At 42.9% G+C, this 25,787-nt stretch overlaps 1 protein-coding gene across 4 annotated transcripts in view; it reads left to right on the top strand.

Moving 5' to 3' along the window:
• Positions 1-1,998: 1,998 nt before the first annotated feature.
• Positions 1,999-25,787, top strand: part of SUSD4 (sushi domain containing 4) — a 69,075-nt gene continuing 45,286 nt past the window's right edge. Inside the window, exons 1-2 of one of the 4 annotated variants that reach the window (XM_081904135.1) lie at positions 1,999-2,604; positions 3,256-3,477. In XM_081904135.1, coding sequence (XP_081760261.1) covers positions 3,291-3,477 — 187 coding nt within the window. In that variant the 5' untranslated portion in view covers positions 1,999-2,604; positions 3,256-3,290. Of the gene's footprint in view, positions 2,605-2,666; positions 2,917-3,255; positions 3,478-25,787 lie in introns of those variants that run through there. The other 3 variants (XM_081904137.1, XM_081904138.1, XM_081904136.1) reach the window with 3 other exon arrangements.

The following is a 25,787-nucleotide window of genomic DNA, read 5'->3' as shown; positions in this document are numbered from 1 at the left end:
TAGAAGTTGCAGCATCTGGAGGGCTGCAGCTGCACCCTTCACTGCACGTTCCCTTTTTCACAACGTCTGAAGAGTTCGCACCAGAATGTAATTGAGTATCAGCTGACATTTCAAGAAATATCGACACCTTCAACTTGAGAGATACAGCTGGTGCTGCTAGTGGTAATTGTATTATCCTTCTGCAACTTGGCAGACTTGCTGTGGCTTGGCAGTGACTGATCTATTATGGGAGCATATTGATCTAAGCTGGACAGTTTAGCTGGATGCTGCACAAATGAAATGCCCATTCCATGGAATAAGTCTTTGGAAGTTGTGGTCAGTGTTTCCCACCACAGCTGTGAGAACATGTAGCACACAAACTGCATACATTATTGGTTGGGCATGTGTAGGAAAAACTATATTGTGTTGGCTGTGTTCACAAATAGAGTTAGGAAGACAAACAAGTAAATATGACTTCTCTTATGACATTTTCAAACACCAGGAGCACATCTCATCCCTGAGATCTGATCCTGAGACTAGCAATGGCTACAATCAGGGTATATGTAATAATGTTGTTGACACTTAATCATTCGAAACAAGCTCTGTACATTTTGGAGAGACTTAAAAACAGGAGATGGGTCATCTACTATATATTTTGGAAAGTGATTTGCCTGTTAGTTATGCACTTGGACACCTCTTAAGATATTGTAACCAAATTTTGTATGATGGTTCACAAGAACAAGGAGCAGGTTTTCCTTTATGTTTGGATACAACTGGACAGCATTTTGAATCAAGATGGCAGGCTGAACCTTTCAAAATAGCACTGCTTGTTTTGTTTCTTAGAATCCCTGAGCAATGCCAGGTACAAGGCTGTTAACAGCTCATAATTCAGTGGCGAAACACATAATTTACTTACAGCAGGTCACAGGTTCAATCCCTGCCATTTCCAGGTAGGGTCTAGAAAGATTCCTGCCTGGAACGCTCAGTCAGATAATTGAATTTTAATTTTACGGAGCTTTGAAGTTTTTGTTTTGTTTTGCTTCTTTTAACAAATTGCCCACGCAGGCCACATAACTGCAATGCTATTATCACTGCATGGCTAATCTCTTACAGTTACATGAGCAACGTGCTTGATTTCCTTTGCTGTGGCTGCCATGTTGATTTGTGAATGACATTTGCCTACTCGTTGAAACCACACATTTTAATTACAAACCTAAAATTGTAAAGCAATTAACAAACTTAATAAACATAGCTTGGAAACCAAGCACTTCAGAATGAATAGGGTATGATTAACGTGCAATAAATCTTATTACCAAAGCTGCTCACAAGGAGGACCGGCCTGATGTCAATGTGTTCTCAGGAGCCAAAACACTATGGTCGAGCCAAATTTCCACAAACCCTCCTAGTGACAAATTAATCTGCCACCTGCCACATCTGGGAGATTCAGTCCCTAAATCAGTCCTTGTGTTAATTAACTATACAAGGCCCGTGGCTTGGCGAACACTTTTGGGGGTCAGGGGATGGGGCTTGTAGGTTTGCAAATGGAGCTGGTTTCGTTTATGAAATTGCACTTTGTTTCCACGGAGCCAAACCAGCGTTTTTATTATGTTCAACTATATTTATGGGCGGTGGGGTTTTTCTTAGACGTAGCAGCCGACCACAGGCCAAAATCTCTGAACTGGCGGGCGCGCGAGCCTAGATATACTATGCCGAAGCAAAGGTTGCAAACAGCGCCCCCAGCGGCCCCCTCCTGCAAATTGAAAATGGAGGCGAAATCGCATCCAGTTTACAATGTTAAAGCAAGTTATTAAATGCCAACCGCCTCCTTCGGCTTCCTTCTCCACCTCTCCGGGTGTCAGTTTTGGAAAATGGCCGCCACTTCAAAAGAGAGAGCTGCCACATAGGAGTTAGCTGCATGCCCCTTTAGTGTCGGTGGCGATCCATAAGGGGTCGCGACCAACGTGCCCCTCGCCCCCAAGCACCCCCCTCGAGCTTCGGCTCCAAAGGCGCGCTTCCCCTTCCTGAAGGGCGGGAGGGGAGCCCGGCAGCCCAGGCGCCTCCTTCTCCGAAATGCTCGCCGCTCTTGCAGCAGTCCCAGAGCAGGCTTGGTGACAGCCTCGGGAGCCACCGTAGTACCGAGGATGGCTTCCACAGTTGCTGCTGCTGCCCCCTCCTCCGCCCGCGCTCCTGGCGCCCGTCGTTCGTCACCGGGAAAACGCAGCGAGGGCCGCCGGCTCCGCGCGCCAGCCGGAGGGCCCCCCTCCCGGGAGCAGCAGCAGCAGCAGCAGCAGCGTGGCAGGCGGCTCGTGCACTAAAGCAGGTGCACGCTCAGCCTCCTCATTGGCAGCAGCTGCGGCAGCCGGCGCCTCGCGGGTGTTTCTCTGCTCTTGCCTCCTTCTCCCTCGCTCCCCTCCTCCTCCTCCCCCCCTGCAGACAGGTAGGATGAGCGCGAGCAGCGGCGCGCGCCGTGTGTCTCTCTCCGTCCTCCTCCGCTAGCAACTGAGGGGAGTGCGGACTCGGAGGCAGCAGCAGCGGCGGCGAAGGGTCGCGTGCCCTGCAGCGGTAGAGCTTGGCTAGGGGGGAAGGCAGCAAAGAGGCTCCCTCATGCAGGCGGGCAGCTCTCAGGTAAGGAAAGGGCGCACTGCGCCGCGGACGGGGAGGAGGAAAGCCGAGAGGGGCTGGTGGCCACCGAGGGAGGGTTGCGGCGGTGGGGGAAGGTGAGAGACCCGAGGAGGTGAGAGAACTTCGCAGCTCGCTCTCTCCCTTTCGGCATCTGGCCAAAAAACCGCGCGGGGGACTCCGGCGCGCGCCTCCCAAAGTGACCGGGAGCTCCCGAGAAGGGGCGGGCGGGTCGGTCAGAGGAAGACCCCCAGCGGCGGGACTTTAGAAGGGAATAGAGCCGAGGAACGGCGTATTCGTCGCCGGCGAGGGACCGGGGTGAGGGGAGAAGGGAGGGGACGGGAGTTCCCGCCGCCGGAGCGGGGCTTTTTTCTGGGTTCGGCTAAGGTGACGTTGGTAGGAGGGGGTGGCCGCCCCCCGGCGCGAAGCCTGGGGAGGGCAGGCCGGTTCTTGCATGCAAAAGCACCACTGCCATCCTGCCGCCAGGGAGCGCGCGGGGGGCGACCCGGCGTGGGATAGGTTTTCCTTTTTTGCAGGCGGAGGGCCAGAAAGTGCCTGAGGAGTGAGGGGCGCCTCCTCCGGGAGGGGGCGGGAAGGTGTGCGGAGGGAACTGCCCGTGTGCTGCTGAAGCAAAGCTGCCTGTTCCTGTCGTTGCAGACCGTTGCAATCCCGATGCCCTTTGCGGATGAAAGATGTATCATGGAATGAACCCGAGCAGCGGGGATCCGTTCCTAGAGAAGCGGCGGCGGCAGGAGCAGCAGCCGCCGCCCCCACCAGCTCCACCGCCCCCGCTGCTTCAGCGCTCGCAGTCCAGACTCTCCCTGGTGGTCCTGTGGTTCCAGCTGGCTCTGTGCTTTGGCCCCGCGCAGATCACAGGCGGTGAGTGAGCGGCGAACTCATGTGACAGGCAGAACCGGGAGGGAGGGAGCGAGCGAGCGAGGCTGGCAAGCTGCTGACGGGCAGGTTCCCCCTTCACGTAGGAGGAGACAGCCTCCGGCTATTGATCTCCTATGCACAAATGCTAAAAGGGGGGGGGGGAATTATCATTCCACGGTCTTGCCCGGCTGCTTCTTAAACCAGCCAATTCAAAAAAGGGGGAAAACCCAGCCATCCCAGCTTGAAGGCAAAGTGGCCACCCTCCTCCCCTCATTGCAAATGCTCAGGGGAATGACCTCTTAAATGACTGCTTCCTACTGAAATTGAGGATTGCTTGTAAAGAGCAGAAGAATCCGATTCTTCCTCTAAAGATGCTTCTGTCCCCCTAGATACATGGAAGGACCTTCTCCCACCCCGCTCAAACACAGAAGGTTCTTCTTCAGGAAAGCACATAGTCATCAATCTGTTCATGCTCTACTTCATGCTAAAGGGAGAACCACTGTGTTCCGCCTTCCAAGAAAAAGAGATATTAATCAGAGGAAGTCCAAGCACTCTTGCACTCCCAAATGTACACGAGGAAAGGCTGCACACAGATGCTCAGTGGGAAAAAAACTTCCTCTCCGCCCTGATAAAAAAAAAATCCTCCTACAGTGATATGAGGCATCCACTCACATGGTTAGAAATCCCCCTGGGATACACCAGGCATATATAAACAATGATCTGAACAAATCAGTCCTTAAATATTGGGGAGTCTTGCACCCCCCCTCTTCAGAGTAACAGGCTGAGGTAAAACAATAGCTATTTGGGATCAGCATTTGGAGGCTGATCCGATACAGGCAGAAACCCCACGCCCAGTGGCTAACCCCGAGTCAAGACTGCCAGTGAGGGATTGGTATAGCAGTGAGACTTCTTATGTAGCCAGAAAGGGCCAGTGAGATGAAGGGAACATCTTAGTCCACCAACCCCAACTGGCTTTTCACAGTGACCCTTCTATGAAACTATGAGCTGTCCAGAGTACTAACTGAGCTAAATGCTGCTGTTAGAGCAAATTTGCATGTGTCATTTTTGCAAATCCCCTCCCCTCTTCTAAAGAGAAATTTGTCTTCTTTTCAACTTTTGGGGCCAGCACCAGAAGAAAGTCCTTGCAGTGCTTTCGGATGAGTACTGTTCCATTTGGGGATAATACTGGAAACTTTCAGATCTTTGTTTATTCCATCAACTTTGAAAACTCTTTAGTTAGGATTTAAGGTTTTGGTTATTATTTCCAAACCAGCACTTAGTTTGTTTGTTTTTCCCTAATATTCTATTATTGTGATGTGTTTGGAGCAAGACAAACTTATTACCACCAGTTCAAATAGACTCTCCAGTTAATGTTGGACTTCAGCTTCAGTTGTCCCTGACTGTTGGCCATGCTGGCTGGGGCTGATGAGAGTTGGTGTCCAACAACATCTGGGGAGCCTACATCCTTGGTTTATGTAAAAGTGCTGTGTCCAGATGTGGTCATCAAATCCCTCACATTTACTGAAGGGAAGTCTGTATGTGAAATAACTGCTTGGATTTCTCATGTAGAGGTGGTTAAAAATGAGATGCCTTTTAAGGTTAGGTGCCAAGCTGGGAATCAAATAGTATGTAATGCCTCTTGGTTTTAACTGGAGTCTGAAGGTTTTTGGTGGCCGTGAAGACGGTCATCATTGGTATACACTCAGCTTAAGTTTGTATCTGTGGTCAGATGTTTTGTGCTATGCTTCTGTGTATGTTTACTAGGTAGGAGCTGCTTAATAGAGGAGATCCCATGGGAATGATCCAGGCACAATTCAACATAGGATTTAAGCTCATTGAAACCAATGGGTTTATACACATTTAACTCTGCTAACTCTGTTTAACTCTCTCTGCCTGAGAGTTTGCAGGAAGCTGTATGGGTACTTTGGCAGGAGATCCAAGGACACAAACAAGCTGATGTTTTAAAAATAAATAAATGAGGGTGTCTCATATAGAAAATAAAAACTAGAGGGATATACTAATGTTTTGAAGTGCTGTTAAATGTGTGATAGTGTCACTCAGTTTTCTGTGGGCCAGCCAATGGCAGACAAACGAGGCAGCTCTTTCTGCAGATAAGGCTTTCCACAAGACCTGGCAGTGCAGGCTTGTGCATGCAATTCCCATATTTTCCCCATTTCTCAGATTTCAGTAGGTGGGGCTACTACCTGACCTAGGCACTATGGCATGATGTTAAGTGCTGTGCCAGATGGCCAAGATTTGAAACAGCTTTGTAACCACTGATGTTTTTACATATTTTCATCCCACTGTGGGCATTGCTTAATTACAAGAAAGCATCATTACTACTGCCAGATTGCATTGTTTCTTTTGGTTTTGTTGAGGCTGCAGTCTTTCTTACCCAGGGCATCTCTCCTGGGCTTGCAATATTCAAACCAGAAGAGGAAAGGGAGTTCATTTTTTTAAAAAAAAACTTACCCCCAGGTTGTAATGACTGCCTTTGCAGGTGAACCATGACAGCTATCCTTCTGACCTTTGTCAGGATTCATGCCCTGAGAATGAGTGAATTTCCCTGCTAATTTTAATCTAATTCTGCCACCAAATGAAATAGTTATAAATACTTCCTTATAAAAAAGAACATGCAAGGTTGACGTTACCCACAATAAAAGTCCCTGGACCTATATATGTTTGTAAATCGGCAGACTTTATCCACTCTGGAGGGGCTAGTGTGCAATTTCATCAAGTTATTTCAGAAGGAATAAAAGTTAAAAATCTTTTTAAAAGAAATTCCAATGGTGAATATGTAACAAACAGAGATAAATGAAGTAAATTTGGGTAGTCCCTGAGCAGAATCAGGCAGCCTGCAAAGCTTGAGGTTGGTTGTTTTCTCAAGTGCCAAATTGGGATCTGAACTGAATCTTGTGGTCATTGCACCCCCTCAACATCTGTACTAATATAAGTGTTCTCTAGGTCTAATGGTATTAAAGTGTAGGTCTAATGGTATTAAAGTGTACATAATAAAGCTAAATGTGAATAACTGAGCTTTTATAGAAATAAGCCTAGTTCAATTCAGTTTTATTGCTGTCAGCCACAGGCCACTATAGAATAGATGGAGAAAAGTACATAATTAACTCAATACGAAGTCAATACAATGCAAACCTTACAAACAATTGTAGCAGACATTTAACAGCAAGACACTATACATATATATATATATATATATATATATATATATATATATATATATATGCTTTCGTAGATTTTCACGGGTACAGGAATGCAGGTTTTGGTGTCCTCGGGTGTCTTCCCGTGTAAAAGTTGGGGTGTCTAGGCGACGTTTCGACGAGGTCTCACTCGTCATCTTCAGGCTGGTGCTTTCGGCTTCTTGTTACTGGAACAGAGCAGGATCTCAGTGTTTGAGTTCCTATAAATACTGTTGAGGGGGTGTGGTGTATAGCCTCCAATGTTCTGGGCAGAGAGGAAGTTCCCAGGCTAGTGTGCCTTTTCTTCTTTTGTTCCTTAATTACTTGAGGGATATCTTGAGTGATTTCTTGAGTGATATCCTGAGTACCACTTAGGTGGGTCATTAGGTGTGGATTAGTTGCTAAAGTCTTTGTGTCTTGACCTCTTGAACTTTGTGAAGAGTTTTTCTGAGAAGATGGCTGTACTGCACTTAGTTGTGCACAAAAGAAGAAAAGGCATATATATATATTCTGCCAAAGAGCAAAATAAAATATCAATAAAACAAATACAATCTGCACAAGATATTATTCCTGCAGAGAATAGAAACAGATTCATTTTTTAAAATGAAAGAATTGTGTTGAAAGCTGACCTCTCTCTCTACTCTAAAATGCTGAGAATAAAGTAAGCAACAGCAAACTGTTCCATGTAATAATGAAGTGCCTGGCTGTTTTAATGTTTGGTTCTGTAATGGATTCAATTAATGGTTGCCTGAGGACAGAATTTAACTTCTAAACTCCTTTTATTTTATATCTTCCTGCTCTGAAGGCTCTGTTGACAGCAAGGCTCTGCTGTTTTACCCCAAATCAATATAACATGCAAACGTTTTCTTTTTCTTGTCAGTAACTCTGTAAAGAATAATTCTGCTTCCATATTATTTTTGCTCCCAAAAACACAAACCTGAAAAGGATGCAGAATAAAATTATTTCCATAAGTAAATCTAAATGTAAAGCACCTAGGAAAGTTATACAGTACATTCTTTCCAGATCTTTATGTTCAGCCAGTGATTAAGGGTAACACATGATGTTTGCCTTGCTTCAGCAATAAATGAGGCAGTTGGTGTGTCTGTGCCTTGCTTGTGGAACTCTTTGTCCTTTAATATTAAGCATGCACCATCAGTACGGTAGTTTGTTTCAGACACCTGCTTAAGACTCTTCTGTTTACACAGATCTTTTCTGATGCATTGCTCAGCAATCAGCTATTGTGTATCCCTGTCTAGATGTTGACTAAGCATTTTTATCCTATTTTATGGATGTGTTATGTTCGTCGCTGATATACTTTGTTTATTGTGCAGTATATAAGCCTACATACCAGACCAGATTCAAAGTGCTTACCCTTGTGTTTAAAGCTCTGAATAACCAGGTTCCTAAGTATCTGAGAGAATGCCTTCAACCACACAGACCTGCCTGCGCCTTGAGATCTTGGAGAAGTACATAGCGTAGTAGGGACTCAGGGAAGGGCCTTTTTGAAGGTGACTCTGTGTTTTGTAATTCACTCTCTGCTGACATGTTCCTGGCCTCTTCATTACACTGTTGTAGAAAACGAGTCAAGATATACCTCTTTCTGTATTTTCTTTTTGGAGGAGGGGTGGGGTGAAAAATTTATAGATTCAGAGTAATTGAATGCTGCTGTCTTTCTTCCCTGTGTTGGGACTTAATATAATTGTTTTTATTATATTTCGTTGTAGGCTATTGTATATTTTTCTTGATGTAAACCAGGGTCTACTGGTGAAGGATGTAATTGTTGTTTAGTCGTGTCCGACTCTTCGTGACCCCCTGGACCAGAGCACGCCAGGCACTTCTGTCTTCCACTGCCTCCCGCAGTTTGGTCAAACTCATGCTGGTAGCTTCGAGAACACTATCCAACCATCTCGTCCTCTGTCACCCCCTTCTCCTTGTGCCCTCCATCTTTCCCAACACCAGGGTCTTTTCCAGGGAGTCTTCTCTTCTCATAAGGTGGCCAAAGTACTGGAGCCTCAGCTTCACGATCTGTCCTTCCAGTGAGCACTCAGGGCAGATTTCCTTAAGAATGGATAGGTTTGATCTTCTTGCAGTCCATGGGACTGTAATACAAAACACTTAAATACATGGGGGGAGGAGGATTAAGAAAGTGATAAAACTTGTTACCTATCTCTGTTAGGAAAACGATTAAGGGAATTTTAATTTGTGTTTGTGGTGAATAACATACTTTGTTCGGTGCAACTGTTACATGTATTTTGTTCTGTCTATGAAACACTGGAGCGATGGAACTTGCCAACTGACGTGGGAAAGTTTAACGCTGAAGAAACCACACAGACCATTTCTTCTAATAATCATGCCAATCTGAAATTATCTATGTTACTTTTCAATGTGTTTAGAGAGCCTGTTGCCTAATTTGTCCATAAATGATTCACAGCTACACCTACACTCATAATAAAATATCACATTTTATTGGGGAAGTTTGATGGTGGTGGATATGTTAATAAGTTACATATAAACTTGGACTTCTAAAAGAAAAGTATAGAGCTTATAAAACACTGGATTTTCACGTTTAAGTTCCTTATTGGACTTTGCCACCTATGCTCAGTTAAGAACATTGCAAAACAGTAGCAACAGCTTCTTAAGGCATAATGTAGTCCAAGTTGAGCATTTTCTCCCTGTCATGCCTCCACTGAAGGAAGTGTGTTGTGACAGAGGACTGGTGCTTCTGCAAAGGGCCATGAACAATGAGACAACAAGGCAGAGTTTAGAGTACTCCTATATGTGGTTTGTTCAAAAAATAAGAACCTAGAAAGAACTGGGAAGAAATTGGTTAAATCTACAGAGGAGTTAATATACTGGGAACATAAGAACGTAGGAAATTGCCTTATACTGGCCTATCTAGTTCAGTATTGTCTGCACTGACTGGCAGTGGCTCTTTGGGATTTCAGACAAGGGCCTCTCCCAGCCCAACGTGGAGATGTGTGGAGCTGATGGTCTACCACTGTGTCACAGGCACCCTAACAGCAGCATAAGAAAGCTAAGAAAGGGAAATATAATGTCAAATAGGACATAAGAAGGTGATAGGCACACAGGAATCTAAAGCAGGGTAAAAGAGGAGAACAAAATGAGAGCATCATCATGCTTAATTTGTCATGGACAACTACTTGGAAAGTTGGGAATAAGGAAACAGGGAGGGAGGGGAGTTCAGAGTTGGAATAGCTTTCTGAAAATGAATGGAGTAGAGGGAGACACTCCCCCAGGTTTCTCCTGGGAACCAGAAGGTTTCCTTTTTGCAATGGAGAGACCAGGGTTACATGGGCTGCACTTTTATATTCATCATGGCTTTTCAATGTGTACTTGTGCTCCCCTACCCATTGTGACTAGTCCTGTGCTAGCTTACCCTTCCAGACAAAATGGAAGCTTTTTGAGGAAAGGTGGCTCTAACAATGGCAGGGAATGGTGCTTCCTTAGCAACAATGGGGTATGCATTTTCTCTCCCCCCACCCCCACTAAAATTATTGTCCGGAATGGCAATCATTGATACACAGTTGGCCAGTGCAGACAAAAAGCTTTGTGCATGTGTTGATTTCAAGTCTTATTGCCCAGCTGGTGCTGACACACTCATCGTTGTACTATTTTGCATGTCAGGACACAACTGCACTCGGAGGTGGCATGGCTCCTGTCCAGTGTGCTGGCCAGGGGCTAGGTAAAGGTAAAAGGTACCCATGCCTGTATGGGCCAGTCGTGACCGACTCTAGGGTTGCACGCTCATCTCGCTCAAGAGGCCGGGAGCCGGCACTGTCCGAAGACACTTCCGGGTCACGTGGCCAGTGTGACAAAGCTGCAACTGGCGAGCCAGCACCAGTGCCGCACACGGAAATGCCGTTTACCTTCCCGCTATAAAGCGCTACCTATTTATCTACTTGCACTTAGGGGTGCTTTCGAACTGCTAGGTGGGCAGGAGCTGGGACCGAACGACGGGAGCTCACCCTGCCGCGGGGATTCGAACCGCCAACCTTACAATCGGCAAGTCCTAGGCACTGAGGTTTTACCCATAGCGCCACCCACGTCCCTGGCCAGGGGCTACTGCCCATAAATTGCTAGGAACCAGTGGATGACAAACTGTGATAACAGCAATTGGCACCATTGGGTTTGGCTTGGGTGATGTTGACAGTTTGATGATTGGGGTTTGTAGTGGAGCTAAATCCACCAGTTAATGAAATGAGGCATTAACTCAGAATAAAAAAGTAGGATCACACTATTTTGTCTACTTATTGGCATGCAGCGTATGAAGCAATGTGTTAGATACCAATATAAAACATTCCCGTAACACTAATAATTAGTATTCAAGCAGCATAAGTACTTATGAAAGAGACAGACATTTTTCTCTGCATCACATCACACAAACAATGCTGCAATATTTTAAGACTCTGTGTGCACAATGTAAAACTGAAAAGACTCAGCCCACTCCAAAAGACAAATAAATAATGTAGTAATTAGGGGTGTTTTGGTTCGGGGTTTTTTTGCTAGCATAGCTTGAAATTCTAAGTGCCCTTTACGAACAGCATAATTGGGACTAATTTGCTTATTAACCTTAACCACAACAACCTGGGAACCAAATGACAAGGGAGGCAAAAGAATAGCCTATCATTGTAGGCGAAATGTGCATGTGGGTGAAGTCTACACAGTCACTTCCGCTCTTTTATGTTGCACTATATAAGATAATTCAGCGGAAGAAACTTCTTTGCAGATGACTGAAAACACCTGCTTATGGGGCATGTGGGGATAGGGAAAGGTATGCCAAATGGCACTTAATTGTAGGGAAAGGTCTGGCTAAAAAGAAACTCCAAAAGGAGAAATGGAAGCAGTCTGTTGAGAGACACCCCTCTTTATGCTGGGCTTGAAGCAACTTGTAGAAATGTTTGAACCTGAAGTCCATTATGGTCTCCTGGTGGCATCTCAAGTGCGGTGCCTGTGGACACCCTTCCCAAAATTTTACCATTGTTTAAACTGAGGGTTGTTGGGTTTTTTTTTGCAAGGGGTGGTTATTTGGAGGAAATGTCCTATTTTTGTGGGGAGAGAGTTTCTTCTTCTTTGTGTTTTATTTGCAGTGTCTATATGTATTTTGCCTGTTTGCTGGAGGGTTCTGGACATCACTCTTTTTTAATTATTCTGTGAAATGTGTGTTTTGTGGTGCCCACAACAGTTCCTTCAGTTTCCAGACATGCCCCTAGGCCCCAAAACATTGGGGACCTTGGATCCACGCTCTGTATGTGGGACAAAAAAGTTCACTGAAAGGAGAAGGAGGTGAATCCTGATGGTACAGAAAGACTTGGGGGTGAGATAGATGTGAGCTGGAACTGGAAGTACAGTAAGCAATAGGAAACTGGCAACAAAGGAGAGCAAGTGGATGCAAAATAGCTACCTATTATCCTCCACTGCTCTGTTTTGGCTTGCATTAGAACTCCAGTGTGGATTCTCTCTCATCTTCTGGCTGCAAAAGGAAAAAACAAGGAGGAGTGCATGAGCAGGAGGCCCAGGGGTTCACTGTGTTTTTGATCTAGGGTGTGAAGGATCATCTATAGCTGTTGCTGGTATTTGTGTGCACTCTCTCTTAAAGGAGGATCAGTAAAGGCACAAGCAGGTAGGTGGCAGTAGAAGAACAGGTGAGCTAATGAGTCTTGCTATGTGATTTCCAAGAGCTATGGGTAGATTCCTTGCCCAGGAGAGCATAGTCATGCCTTCTAGCTCACAACTGATGAACATCATAGGGAGTTGACCTTGTTTTCTAGCATGTTTGCTGTGGTGACCTGATATTTGGGCTTGTGCTACACTGGGGTGGGCAACGTGGTGTCCTTCAGATGTTGCTGGACTACAACTCCCATCCATCAACCCTTGAGCATGTTGGAGTTGGAAGTCCAACAACATTTGGAGGGTGCCATGACAGCTTTCCCTGTGTTACACAGTGTGGGATAATCCAGTTGTGGATACATTGGGGTGGTTTTCTTCTTCCTTGATTTGGTTCAGCCATTGACTGAAGAGGTTAATTAATCCATCTATGAACATGTTGGAGACTGTAATGGATGATGTATTTCAACAGCTGCTAGTCACAGCGACTGTATGAGCTCCCCAGGTTCAGAAGCAGCATGCGGCTGAATAGCAGTTGATGAGAAATGAGAGTTGGGATGGCTATTGCTATCTTATTCTGCTCTTGTGTTTCACAGAGGCATCTGGTTAACTACAGGAAAAAATTGGATGCAGGGCTGGATGATCCAGCAGGGCTGTAGTTATGCTCTTAATGAATTGGCCAATTTTTCAAGGACAGCTAGTCTTTTAAATGGGGTCAAAGTTGGCATTTTAGCTTGAGTTTGAATGGATTTGAAAAGCAAACCTCCCCCTCCCCACTTCAGTCTTGTTGAAATTCCTGCAGTTCCTTTGTAGTAGGCCAGGACTCACCTGTGAATTACTGAAGCATCATGGCTGCTCTGCTGCCAGAAGTTTGTGTCTTCCCAGCACTTTGACTCATATGCAAGACTGAGAAGCTCAGAATTTATTATTATTGGCAGCCCAGTTGGGTTCTCCTCATCCCCTGCTGTGGGAGTGCATATGAATAGAATTATATTCTAATTTATTATCACATTACAAGAGACACTTTGAATAATTTCCTTGATGCTTTCAATAGCAGGTATGCATGGCAGCAGACTCTAGTGTATAGAATCTTCCGCATATACTTGTATATACAGCCTTTTGGAGAAAACATTGCATATAAAGTGGTTGTCTTAAGGGAGGCCCAGCAAATTTAACTAGATTTTTATTTAATTTTTTATGACCATTCAAATACCAATAGATAAGTAGGTCCCCCCCACTTGTTGTTATCCTGTCTACTACCATCACAAGCTTTCAACTAAACTGTCAATCAACTTATATAGCAGGAGATAAAAAGAGAGGTGAGAAGTGCTACAGACATGAATATTCAGGAATCTGCATGTCAAGTAGCCCCAGGAACTGTGACCAAATATTGTTAAAATCTACTCTTAATACACCTGTTAAATTCTACCCACTCTTGGCAGGCAACTTAATATAAGAATAAATCTTGGTATGAGGAATATTTTCATTCCTTCATAAATATAACAAAAATTGAGGGCTATTCCCCAAACAACATGCAAAATAAACAACCAACTTAGTTGTACCTCCAAGCTGAAAAAGCAGTACAGTACCAAGATCAACAAGTCTGCCTTTTGGATGTGAATTTAAAGTAATATGCCAAGACAGAATAAGCGAAGGAGGGGAGAGACGTCTGCTTAAAGGTGTTCTAAATGTACAGAGTTTTCTTTTCCTTTTGGCAATGAGAGAGATTTTTCAGGGTCATCATTTTCTAAAGGGTTTATTTGTATTTCAGACAAGACTAAAATTATAATACTAACGCAGCCAAGCTTTTGGGTTTTACTGCATCTAAATATATAATGCTTTTTTTAAAAAAGTAGGACAGATTAAATGATGCATTCCAGTCATCTGGTTCCTGTTCTTACTGATTGTTTATAGTTCACAGGGCAGTGGTGGCGGCAATGCCCCGTATCTAAATTCTAACATGTTTTCTGAGCAAAAGTTTTGATACCTTTAATCTGGGCTTGAAATGCTCCTGGTCATTTCATGCTGAGCCACATACTTAATGGACGTAGATACTTAATGATAGAACCATGACAAAATAATAGTAAAAAGAAAGAGCATTTTTTTGTGTTTGCTTATAAAGGTTTTATATGCATGCTCTCCCCACCCCCTAAAAATTGAAAACAGCAGAAGAGATTTGGAACACAATAAGGCTAATAAATTGCACACACTTTTAAAGGGCAGAGTCGTGTCTTATTTCCTCCAAAGCTTGGCTTGTTATCCAGCTGCTCTTTCATCTGGAGTGGAGTGGCCAAACAAATCACAATTAAATATGGCTGCTGGGTGCAGACATGGTGCCAAAACAAGCCATGGGTCATAGGCCAACAACAAACATAGCTTCACATCATAGTTAGTTATTGGAAAACAAACCATGATTGGTCTTCAGGGCTGGGTTTGAACATCCAAGCAAGCCGTACTTATGATTTAGTGCTATATGTGAACCAGGCCAATGTTTCTTTCTGTTAACCATTTTTTATGTTGTCTGTGTGTCCATTTATTGTGTACAGACTAGTCTATCCTGACATATTGGGAACCACCCCAGAATCGTCATTATGTAAGGCAGCCTATTTGACCCACAGAAATGTTGTTATGGCATTGCTGGCAGATTGTGGCTTGTATCACTCTAGAAAATGTGTGTGAAGCTTCTGAAGGTGTTGTCCCAGTAGATATGGGGGACAGGTGTGGTTTTCCCAGTGAAGCAGAGCCACAAAGAAAGCATCCTTTCAGGAATGCCACTGTGCTTACCAGGATGGGAAGGAACAATGTGGTGGGAAGGTTGGCATAGTGTGAGTACAGCAGCAAGAGTACCAGATTGACTCAACCACTGCGTCATGCCAACCGCCCCACTCCCTCACCTCTCTCCCTCCTGGTAGGCACCAAACAAGCCACTTCTGATGGAGACAGAATTGTCACCATAGCTGGTTGTTGTGGTTTTTTAATTGGGTCTGTGTTGTGATCATAGAAGTCTATATACATACAAAAGGCATCTGGAAAAGGCCAATACCATTGGGTGTTGGGCTAGAGACCACTGTTTTAGAAAGTAGTGGGCAAAACAATAAATAAGAGAACTTGTAGAGGATGAGGACTGAGGAAGTGCAATGTGTGAACTAGAAACTTCACTTTTAAGAGAGCAAGTGCTAGTATTAGGACATTTCATTGAATTCTTTCCTTCTCTCTGTCTCAACTTAACTCAGCCTTGTAATGGCTGATAACCTAAATCAGTGCTGACCTTGGCATTTGAAGAAGACGACAGCAACCTATTCTTGACAGTTTCTCCTGCAGAAACTGTTTGGCATTCTTTCAACATTGACTGTGGCAATCTTATTTTCAAGCAAAGACAGTGTCTGTAAACAATAGCTGGGTATAGTGTTTGTTCTTCAGCTCTGCTGCTTAAAACCCCAGGGTACTGTGCATTAGGGCACCTCATCTTTCATATTTTTAAAAATAGAGCTAATGATATAACATTTTGCTCTGTATTCACATGGTATTCTGTCTTTTGGCTGTGCATATATTTGCTCCCTATGCAGCATAAATCTCTGTTGATGCACACCTATTTATTGTTTTTAAACTTGTACATCCACACTTCTTCTTGTCCCACTGCTTTCCCCCAGGGAAAGCCAGTCTTTAGCACTCAATCGGAGCAAATAACAAATCGGATTTCCTCTGGATTGATGGTTGTTCCAATTCAGCACTAAAGAGCAGGTTTTCCCTGAGAAAGGAGTGGGGCAAGGGGAAACCCACTCAGACCAATGCTTTCTAGGCATGGTACAAGCAGAAGTGTGACAAGTCCTGATTGTGGGCACACATCTTTTACATACATGAGCAGTTTTCCAAGATTGGAAGTGGCAGCTTCAATTGCATCAGCACTGGGAGGCAAAGCTGAAGCAATCCAACAACAACAGTGCTATTTTGAAGCCTCCTCGGCATGGAGGAACCCTGCTTAATAGTGAGTGTTACAATGATTCAGCAGCTAAATATTCCAGGGTCTGTGGGTGTACTTTGTTGCCTCCTTGCTGCCTCAGTGTAGTAGGTCTGCTTTGTTGTTGTTTGTAGTTTAGCCTCAAGGAAAAGCAACATTGTGGGAGTTGAACTTGCATAAACTCTCTGCAGAAGGATCACAATATCATCTAATTGCAGAGGAGCTCAGAAGTGATATTTGAGATCATATTTCACATCGAATACATCCCACAATAATGTAAATTATGGATTATTTACTGGATAAAATAATTTTAGAATTTGTGGAGTGGTGGTAGGTTTCTTTAGGCTATCAATAGTATTAATATTTAATTCCTCTGCTATGTATCTAATCTATAAGATTTGTAGGATGTTGCATTAGATATAGCTTTGGCATGCATGCATGCCAATTTGTCCATCTGTTCTTTCATCCCCACAGGGCAAAACTAGCATGGCATTTACTCATAATCTCTTCTGTTTTAGTACCTTATTTTCTGAGCTGTAGTGAAACATTGACATTATGAAAGTGCTTCAGTGATTGTAGGTGGGGGACACTGTGTTTGTGTATGAAGTCCATTCAAAGAGCTGTAATTTTAAAATTCTTGAGTAAAACTTATCTTATAAATAAACTGTAATGTTGGCAGGAACAGGAAAAGTGAAGTGTTCGTTTTGGATCTATTAAAGAGATGGTTCAAATTTAAAACTCCTCATTGTACAGAAGGGCACACCCATGCCAAATGGCTAGGGACACAGGAAGCTGCTGAAAACTATATCAGACTAGTTGTCCATTTAGCCCAATATTTTCTACTCATGCTGGCAGCAGTTCACCAAGGTCTCAAACAGAGATATTTTCCCATTAACCTTTTAATTGGAGATTGAACTTGGGACCTTGTAAATGTGACATGTGTGCCCTCCCTCTTAGGTTCAGGTCTTCCTCTGTTATGACTCTGACCCTGAGCAGCAGCCAGGACTCTGAATCGGCTGGTTTAGGAAGATAAGTGGTCTCATTTCAGGTCCTAGCACTGATCTGGAGCTTGTCAGCTAAGAGCTTATTGAACTGGAACCCCTAGAGAAAGTACCCTGAGCCATAGTCCTCTGAGGAAATGGTCCCCCTTTGTACTCATTAGTGCCTATTTATTGCTGCCCAGTGACTAGCTCAGACAACTTAACAAGGCAGGAACAGATTGAGAAGTGACAGAGTGCTATTATCTAGGCTAGAAGACTATTCCTTTAAGACTCCCCTCTGTTCAAGAAGGAAGTGGAGCTTGAGAGTCATCTGTGAAGATCCAGTTGAAACCAATTGTCTGCTTGGAGCTGTCCAAGGTCCTGCAACTACTACCAGGTCATACCTGCCCGTTCTAAGGTACACTTAGGCATCCATTGTCTATGGGCTCCTGCTCATGTTCAGAACAGGATATCCTTGTAATTCTTGGCCTGGCTTTCAATAGCCTTTTAAAACAATTACAAGGCAGCTGAATTACACGAAAATCTCATGGCACATGCAACTTTCTGTCATGTCTGATAGATTATAATCAAAGAGTTGGTGTTGGGGAGGCAGATGAAGCAAATGGATGCTTATGTTGTACTGCTCAATATACTGCTTATTTATTATGTTGGTTCTTAGCTTATTCCAAAATAATATATCCAGGGATATCTCATGGAGATGTCTGTATGCTATATGCAGTACTGTATTCATATTGGGCAAGTCCTTTATATTGACTGAGAAGAGACAAGTTACTCTGTACCCTTGGGAAATCTCTAGAGATATCTTAACAGTGAAAAAGAATGGATTATTGAACTATTAACCTTCTCACAGTGTCTACTGGAACAGTGAATAATCTAATGGCCTGGGTGCACACACAGACACAAGAAATCTATGTTTGGATTAGATTAATAAGTTTTGCTATTGCTCTTTCCCCATGTTAATTGGAGTTGTCCCAGGAGGACTACACAGCAAGGCTCTTACTTGCCCTGCCCAGTGCAATCCTTTGTCCCCAACAAGAGCCTCAAGAATCCTGGACCCTCATATCTTAACAGAGTTGGTTTTTTTAGCCCAGATTCCTTTTAAAGTGGGTCATGTTTTATCATACTTAGGCCAGGGGGGGTTCATGGATATTTTGTCATGATTGTAATCATTCAAAAGTTCTGTCATTAAGATTAAGAGGAAAGAGTTAACGAAGTCTAAGCATTGCTAAGTTCTGCTATGCAGCAAGGCCCATCTGTATAGCAGGCCCCACAGACTGAGCACAGGTAGAGAGCAACTGTATTAAAGAAAGTGCTTGCAGAGGAAATAGCTTAAGAAGCCAGGCTTGATGTGCTTGCACTCTGTGCAGCAAGGAGAGAGCTAAACTGCTCTTTGTATTTACAACAAGGGTCTGTGGTGACTGCCAGTCTATTTTCTTCACCAGAAGAGAATGTTAAAGGACACCGAGAGTGCATATACATACATCAGCGTATGACCGTAATGTTTGCTCATCTGTAACCACATCCATACAATACTTTGCTACAATTGTAAATGATGCTCCATGGTGGTGGTGCATGTAGTGCTCATGGTCTGTTTTGATACAGTGCAAGGTTGTTGATAAATTAACCATGCAAATTATTCAAGCAACAAGATTCAAAGGGCAAGTAATGAGTCCTTATGATACACACACACACACACACTAAATAGGAAGTGTGTGCTAAGAACGTTTTGTTTGTGGCTGCAGATTCTCCCCAGTATTTCTTGTTGGTTAGCTCAGTCTCAGGGTCATGAGCCCCACATTGGGTGAAATATTCCTGCATTTCAGGGAATTGGACTATGATTATGGTGGCCACTTCCAACGCTTCTGCGATTTAAAAAATGATTCTCCCCCAAAAATAAAAAAATGTTTCCTATTTAGATATCCATCTAATGACCAGCTCATTAGTCAAAAGCAGGCCCATACTTCCCATTGAAATACTTATAAGTTTATGTTGATTAAAATGGTTCTTCATTTTAAAACTTTTTCCTGTTTTTTGTGCACCACAAATAAAATATGTGCAGTGTGCATAGGAATTTGTTCATATTTTTTTCAAACTATAGTCCGGCCCCCAACAATGTCTGAGGGACAGTGAACCGGCCCCCTGTTTAAAAAGTTTGAGGACCCCTGCCATATATAAGAAAACTGTCATGTTTCAGTGCAAAATATGGGGTCCAATTTCCCTAAATAACAGGTTTCAGCTCGTGGCATGTATTCAACGGTAGTGTTAAAACATACTGAAAATAAGAATGACCTCCTCCTTCAGGGAGTGGTTCAAGCAGCCAACTGATCACACAAGCTAGCAATTGAAAAGCAACACTAAGGAGACTTAAAAGCTTATCTCTTTATGTTTTGATGTTCCAGTGCTGGATGTTTTAAGTTTGCATGCAATGAGTTCAGATAGGGGAGATATTGGCTTATTGCTACATAAAGAGCATTCAGCAGAAAAGCATACTTTTGTAAAAGGCTGGCGACTTTAAATTATAAGCAAACCAAGAAATCAGGTTAAATGTTTTATAATGTCATGTTTGCCCATAATCCCTTTCAACTTCTCTCAGAGTAATTACATCCAATTCTGGTGTAATTACTCTGGAGGAATTCAGATGTAATTACTTTGCCATCTTATCTGTGCCAACTTCAGTGCTTACTACTTTGTGTTCATTTTTTACGTATCGTCTTTTGTTTTGTGTCTGCCTTGCGCCAGGAGTGATGTAGTGAGCAAGCTAACAGCAGAAAGGGGCATTCTTTACCATTCAACGGTTTGCCCAGGGTCAACAAATGTATACTTAATGGTTGCCCCCACCCTAGATGACCATACAAGGCAAAATGCATGCCTGAATTATAGATGCCTGTTGGAACTATTTGCAACACTGCAATACCAAAATGGGAATTTAAGAAACCAATCTTATGCTAAATATAGTGTAGGGCAGAAAGAATTATGGAAGGTTGACCTGCTCCATGAGATAAAAACTACATCTGGATTTAGTAATGGAAATAATCCTACAGAAATTTGAAACTCCAGACCGTAGTAGATTGGCATTTAAATACATAGCAGGCAACTATGTGGATTATCCTTAATCCTGATATTTAACCATGCTGGCATCACCTTTGGCTTGTTTGTATTTAGGGGTCTATACTGTCTAAGCTTCATAGACAAGCTAACTTAGCATGACTAGGAGGCTGAAGGTAATGCACAGGCCAGCAACCAGCCATTTAAGATTGGACACAAGTGAGACTGTTTGTTCCAGAGAAATGCAAGTATTCAAGGGAAATTGGTTCAGGGCAATGCAACCTCTCAATCTTCAAGTGCAGCTTGCACTCAGGAACCAACCAGGTGGATACGTCAGCTTGTATAGGCTCACTGGTGTTGCAGCTAATGTGGGTTCTGGTATCTAGCATTCAAAACTGATACAATAATCCAGAAACAGATTTAGTGCCTCTCCTTCTTCTTTGAGAACTGAGTCCTAGTCTATTTCAAAGGGAGATAAGCTGGATGATGGATCAGTTCTAAGATTGACATATCACTATTGAAAGCCGCAGAACTTTACTGAGCCCTATATTGATGTTCTGTCCTGGGCTGAAAGGTCCTGCACCCCCCCCCCGAAGCCTTGCTTCTCAGCTCAGCTCAATGCATAATACAAGAATACACAGGGGAGTGTAGGGTTTGGATAATTGATGAGTAGATCTCCTGGAAGGCTTGAGCTGTTCACTCAAGGAAAGGAATGGAGAAGAAATTCATTTGGTTTGTTAACCTACCTAATTTGCACTTCCTGAACCAATGGATTAACCAAAACAAAGGTATCGTTTTGAAATCCACACTTCTTAAAATTCTCCAATCTAGAACAGATAAGGAAATGGGGAGAAGTATTGGAAAAACGAGAGGAAATTAAATTGAGAGATTTGTCTAACTCTAATCCAGTGGACGGCATTACTGATTTCAGTATCTGGATTTGATAGCATTTTGTCTTTCATGAACTCCTTCTCTACTAGAACTACACCTTTCCCTCAAGACATGTGAGTTCCTAGTTCCTCTGGATCATGGGCAGACATCGCTGTATCTATAAAATAGTATAGTACCACCAATGGGAAGTGTAGGTGGGGTTTACAGGGAAGGAATATGCTGCTATTTCAGTTACATGTACTTAGGCCTGGTCCCAGGCTTGGTTACCATAAGACAGCCTTTGCCAATCTAATGCCCTTCATATGTTTTGGACAACAACTCCCATAAGCCACAGTCAACAAAGGCTGCAGTAGGGCATGGGAACAGGCACAAACGTAATAAATATATATTTACATTGCAACAACAAAGAAATTGTATCTACACATACTTAGAAGCCGTTTTCCTTTAGAAAAGCATACATTCTTAAAAAGTGATCTAAATTTAATATAGTTGCTGCAGAGACAAACTCAGTGGCTTGCTGATCAGTTTAAAGTGGTCAAGTGTGTTGATCCTAATTATGAGAAATTTAAGCTGTTGAAGAAGAAACATTTTAATGTGTCTTTATTTTTGCTTTAGTCACTGACTTGAGCAAATAGCATAGTAAGTTTCCTTTTACCAAAAACCTCTGTTAAAGTCAAATGTATTCTGAATTAGCAAGTGCTTTCATGTTTGGCTGCAATCCTTATTTTCTCCCTGTCAACTTAAATGATTGATCTTTCTATCAGACTCCATAGATTCTCTGTTGTGATTCCACCAATCATTAGTGCCTTAGTGCCTAATGCAGATAGATAGATTAGATAGATAGATAATGGAGGGAGTCTGTGATGGCCAAAAGTTCAGAATCAGAATAAAATATCTGGGTTAGGGGTAGAAGAATGTCACATGGCAGAAAAAGTGATGGCACCCAGAAATCTGTAGAATGCACAAAAGGTATCTACCTTTCCATGGATTTTCAGTGGATTTTGCTTTCTTTGCATCATGAGTTATGGATCTTACAAATGGAGGAGTTCAGGCAAGATAAGATTGCATGAGAGGTGTTTTTTCTGGTTTCCCTCTCCTCCCTTCAACCCTCTGAGACCCTGAACCTCCAGAACAGTGTGCATCCAGTGAGCATCTAGTTCTCATAACAAGAGCCTCTGCTGCATCTGGCACACTCCTGCAAACTGAAGGGGTCTGTCTAATCATGGAACAACAGATATGTATCCAACCCATAGATTTTAACTTTTTCAGTCCCATGAAGTTCTATGGAAGGGAGTCGCCAAAAGGGATGCAGTACATAGTTTCTTCTTCTGATATTGCCAATCTTTTTGCAACCTGCTAAAAATAGTTTGCTGAAAACATAGTATCTGGCTGTGTTCATGCATTTGCCCCTTTCAGTTTGTACAGCTCCATTGTGACTGTGCTGTGGTGGTTGGGTTGCATAAATTAATTCACAATAAGAGAAATGTGGTCATTTGAATCCCCTTAATTTGCGGCAAACTGTCATTTCAAAGTCCTGCTACTCTCTTGCCTTTTTTTTTTTAACTTGGCATATGAAAGTCATTATCTCTAGAGCTGAAAAATTGCCTGTGACTGGTTGCCCAGGTCTTATAGCTTCTGTGCTATTACCTAATAATTTGTTTTGCTCTGTTTTCGCAGTATTGTTTGTGTAGGGCTATCAGCAAATCATTTGATTTTGGCTTACAAAAGTTTGTTGTTGGTGCCTAGGAATTGGAAACTTGAGCTACATTAATTAGCAACTAGGAATTGGAAACTTGAGCTACATTAATTAGCAACAACTGTTACTTCTAAAACACGTACGGTCCACCCTATTCTTATGCCTCTCCTTTGTAGAAGGTTCCCTTAACTTGTGCCCTGGATATGTTATTTGTTAAAAACTATGCCGCCTTTCATAATATCAGATTTCAGGATGATGGAAAGTATAATACACACCCCGCAACAAAACCCAAGAGAACAGAAGATAAAACCAGCAGACAAAATCTTACAAAAGTACAATTATATGCATGTCTATATGAAAAGACATGGGTGGCGCTGTGGGTTAAACCACAGAGCCTAGGACTTGCTGATCAGAAGGTTGGCGGTTCGAATCCCCACGACGGGGTGAGCTCCCGTTGTTTGGTCCCAGCTCCTGCCAACCTAGCAGTTCGAAAGCATGTCAAAGTGCAAGTAGATAAATAGGTACCGCTCTGGCGGGAAGGTAGACGGCATTTCCATGCGCTGCTCTGGTTTCTCCAGAAGCGGCTTAATCATGCTGGCCACATGACCTGCTGTACGCCGGCTCCCTCGGCCAATAAAGCAACCCCAGAGTCGGTCACAAGTGGACCTAATGGTCAGGGGTCCCCTTTATCTTTTATATGAAAAGAAGATAGGTATGGGCTCGTCCACTTCCTTTTCTACTGTGAGTTCTAGGTTGGAGAGGCTTTTCTTTTGTCTCACCACTTTCCCCAGGAAAACCCGCTGTTTACCACTGAATCAATCAAGTTTTCTGGGGATTAACGTTTGTTCTGATTCAGCAGTAAACAGTGGGTGATTTCCTGGGGAAAGTGGTGAGACAAAAAAACCCCCTCTTGGACACATGCGTAGAAAACATGGGACAAACGGAAGTAAACATAGGACAAACAGAAATGTGGACAAGTCATAAATGTATAGGACTGCAGCTTAAAACTTGTTATAGTAAATCAATACAGTACTTTACAGTGTTTGGGTAAACAAAAATGCATTTGCCTGACAGTTAAATGATAGCAGCCCAAAACCTGCTTAATTAAATCAATAAAATAGTTTAAAATGCCTGGGTTAACAAAAGCATCTTTGCCTGGAGGCTGGGCGAGACATTCCATAATCAGAACATAGCTGCTGAGAAAGCTGTCTCCTGTGTAGGTGATCTTCATGCTTCATATGAAGGAAGTACATAGAGAAGGCTCTTGGGAGAAGTTTTTAAAGAACAGGCAAATTCATACAGATGCTCCTTCAGTTATTTGGGTCCCAAGTTGCTCAGGGTTTAGTATCACCAGAAATTGTGCCTGAAATGGCCAATGAAACTATGATGATGATGATTCACAATATCAAATTACAACATAAAAGCACAAAATACAAGATTAAAAACAAGAACAAAAAAACCCACAAACCAATAACTGTCCTCCCTGCCCATATAGATGAACCATATATGAATGAATCAGGCTGGTTTGTTGGGACCATTTTGGGATGATTTTGAAGCATTCATGGATAACACTATCAATTAGATTTCATTCTGGAGCCTATTAGTTGGTGCCACTCTCTGTACTTCCCTCAATTGCTTCTTCTACTTTTCACTGATGGGTAGGGGATTCTTTGAGCCAAACCGATGGGGATCTGTGCACTTTTCTACATAGACAATGGGTTGGTAAGCCAGCTTTATCTCCCCTTTGCATTATAAATGAACTGTAATGTTTTCCCAGCATTTAGACAAGGCATTGAGAGTAACAAGAGATTTGAATTTGCCTGGAGTAAACAAGCAAAGAAAATACATTTCCCCTGGCCAGCAAAAACTGGCTGCCCTGAAGTTCCTTCTTCATCTTAACTGGCACAATCAATTTGTAATAATGGTCCCTTTAAACACAAGATCCAGAGTGTTAGAAAAAGGGGATGTGCTGGAACAGCTATGACAGAATTCTGACTTGCCTGCGAAGCTCATTGTGAGATCTGCTCAGATTCTGCATTTAAAGCTAAGATCTGCTTCAAATGTAATGAATTCTCCTGTATGGAAAGCATTTCCATGTAGAAAAGAATAATGAAATGTGTGCATTTTGTTGCACAAAGCTGCAATAGGTAGCAATGATTAACTGCGGCTTCCTAGTAGCTTTTCTTTTACTGATCAGTCATTTAATGATTGCATTATACTGTTTTTATTGATGTTTTACATTTTACTGCTGTACACCACCCTGATTCTGCAGTATAAATGGCAGCATATTAATACTTTTGTAAGTATACTAAATAAATAAATGTGAGTAAGCACAGCCAAAGGGGGAATGCGTGTGCCTGTGATTGATAGATGTGACACATTTCCGTGCATTTTTTTTTAATTTTTACTCAAAAATGTCTGCATAGGAAATGCATAACATTTCATCTTGTTCTAGGTCTCTGGGAGAGAGGACTCTTAATGTCAGTCCCACTGGCACCTTTGTCCTTCAAGTACTAGGCCCTGAAGCTCCTCCTTTAGCATTCAGTCCTTTGCAGACTAGATTAATTAAGTCATAACCAGACCCTGCTGCCCCAATCCTTGGCCAGACATGACTACAATTCATTGTGATGAGCTCTAATTATGTGTCCTCTTCCTTCCACTTTGGATGGAGGGATGCATGCTTTTAACTGGGATTCAAAAAGTGCACATCCATTCTGTCCTAATTCTGAGATTTTTTCAACCTGCAAACCACAGACAGGGTGATTCATTGTGTAGCAGAGAATTGATAATGTAGAATTTCAGTAATGTGGTCATTTCGTTGTGACAAGAATAGTTCATTATCTCAAGAGAGATCCTGGATTCTTTTCTGTTTCCTCTCTTTCTGTTTTGTCAATCACGGA

This window comes from Podarcis melisellensis, assembly GCF_964234715.1.
Source record: "Podarcis melisellensis genome assembly, chromosome: 3".
NCBI classification, from domain to species: domain Eukaryota; kingdom Metazoa; phylum Chordata; class Lepidosauria; order Squamata; family Lacertidae; genus Podarcis; species Podarcis melisellensis.
This window is presented reverse-complemented; position numbering and strand designations above follow the sequence as displayed.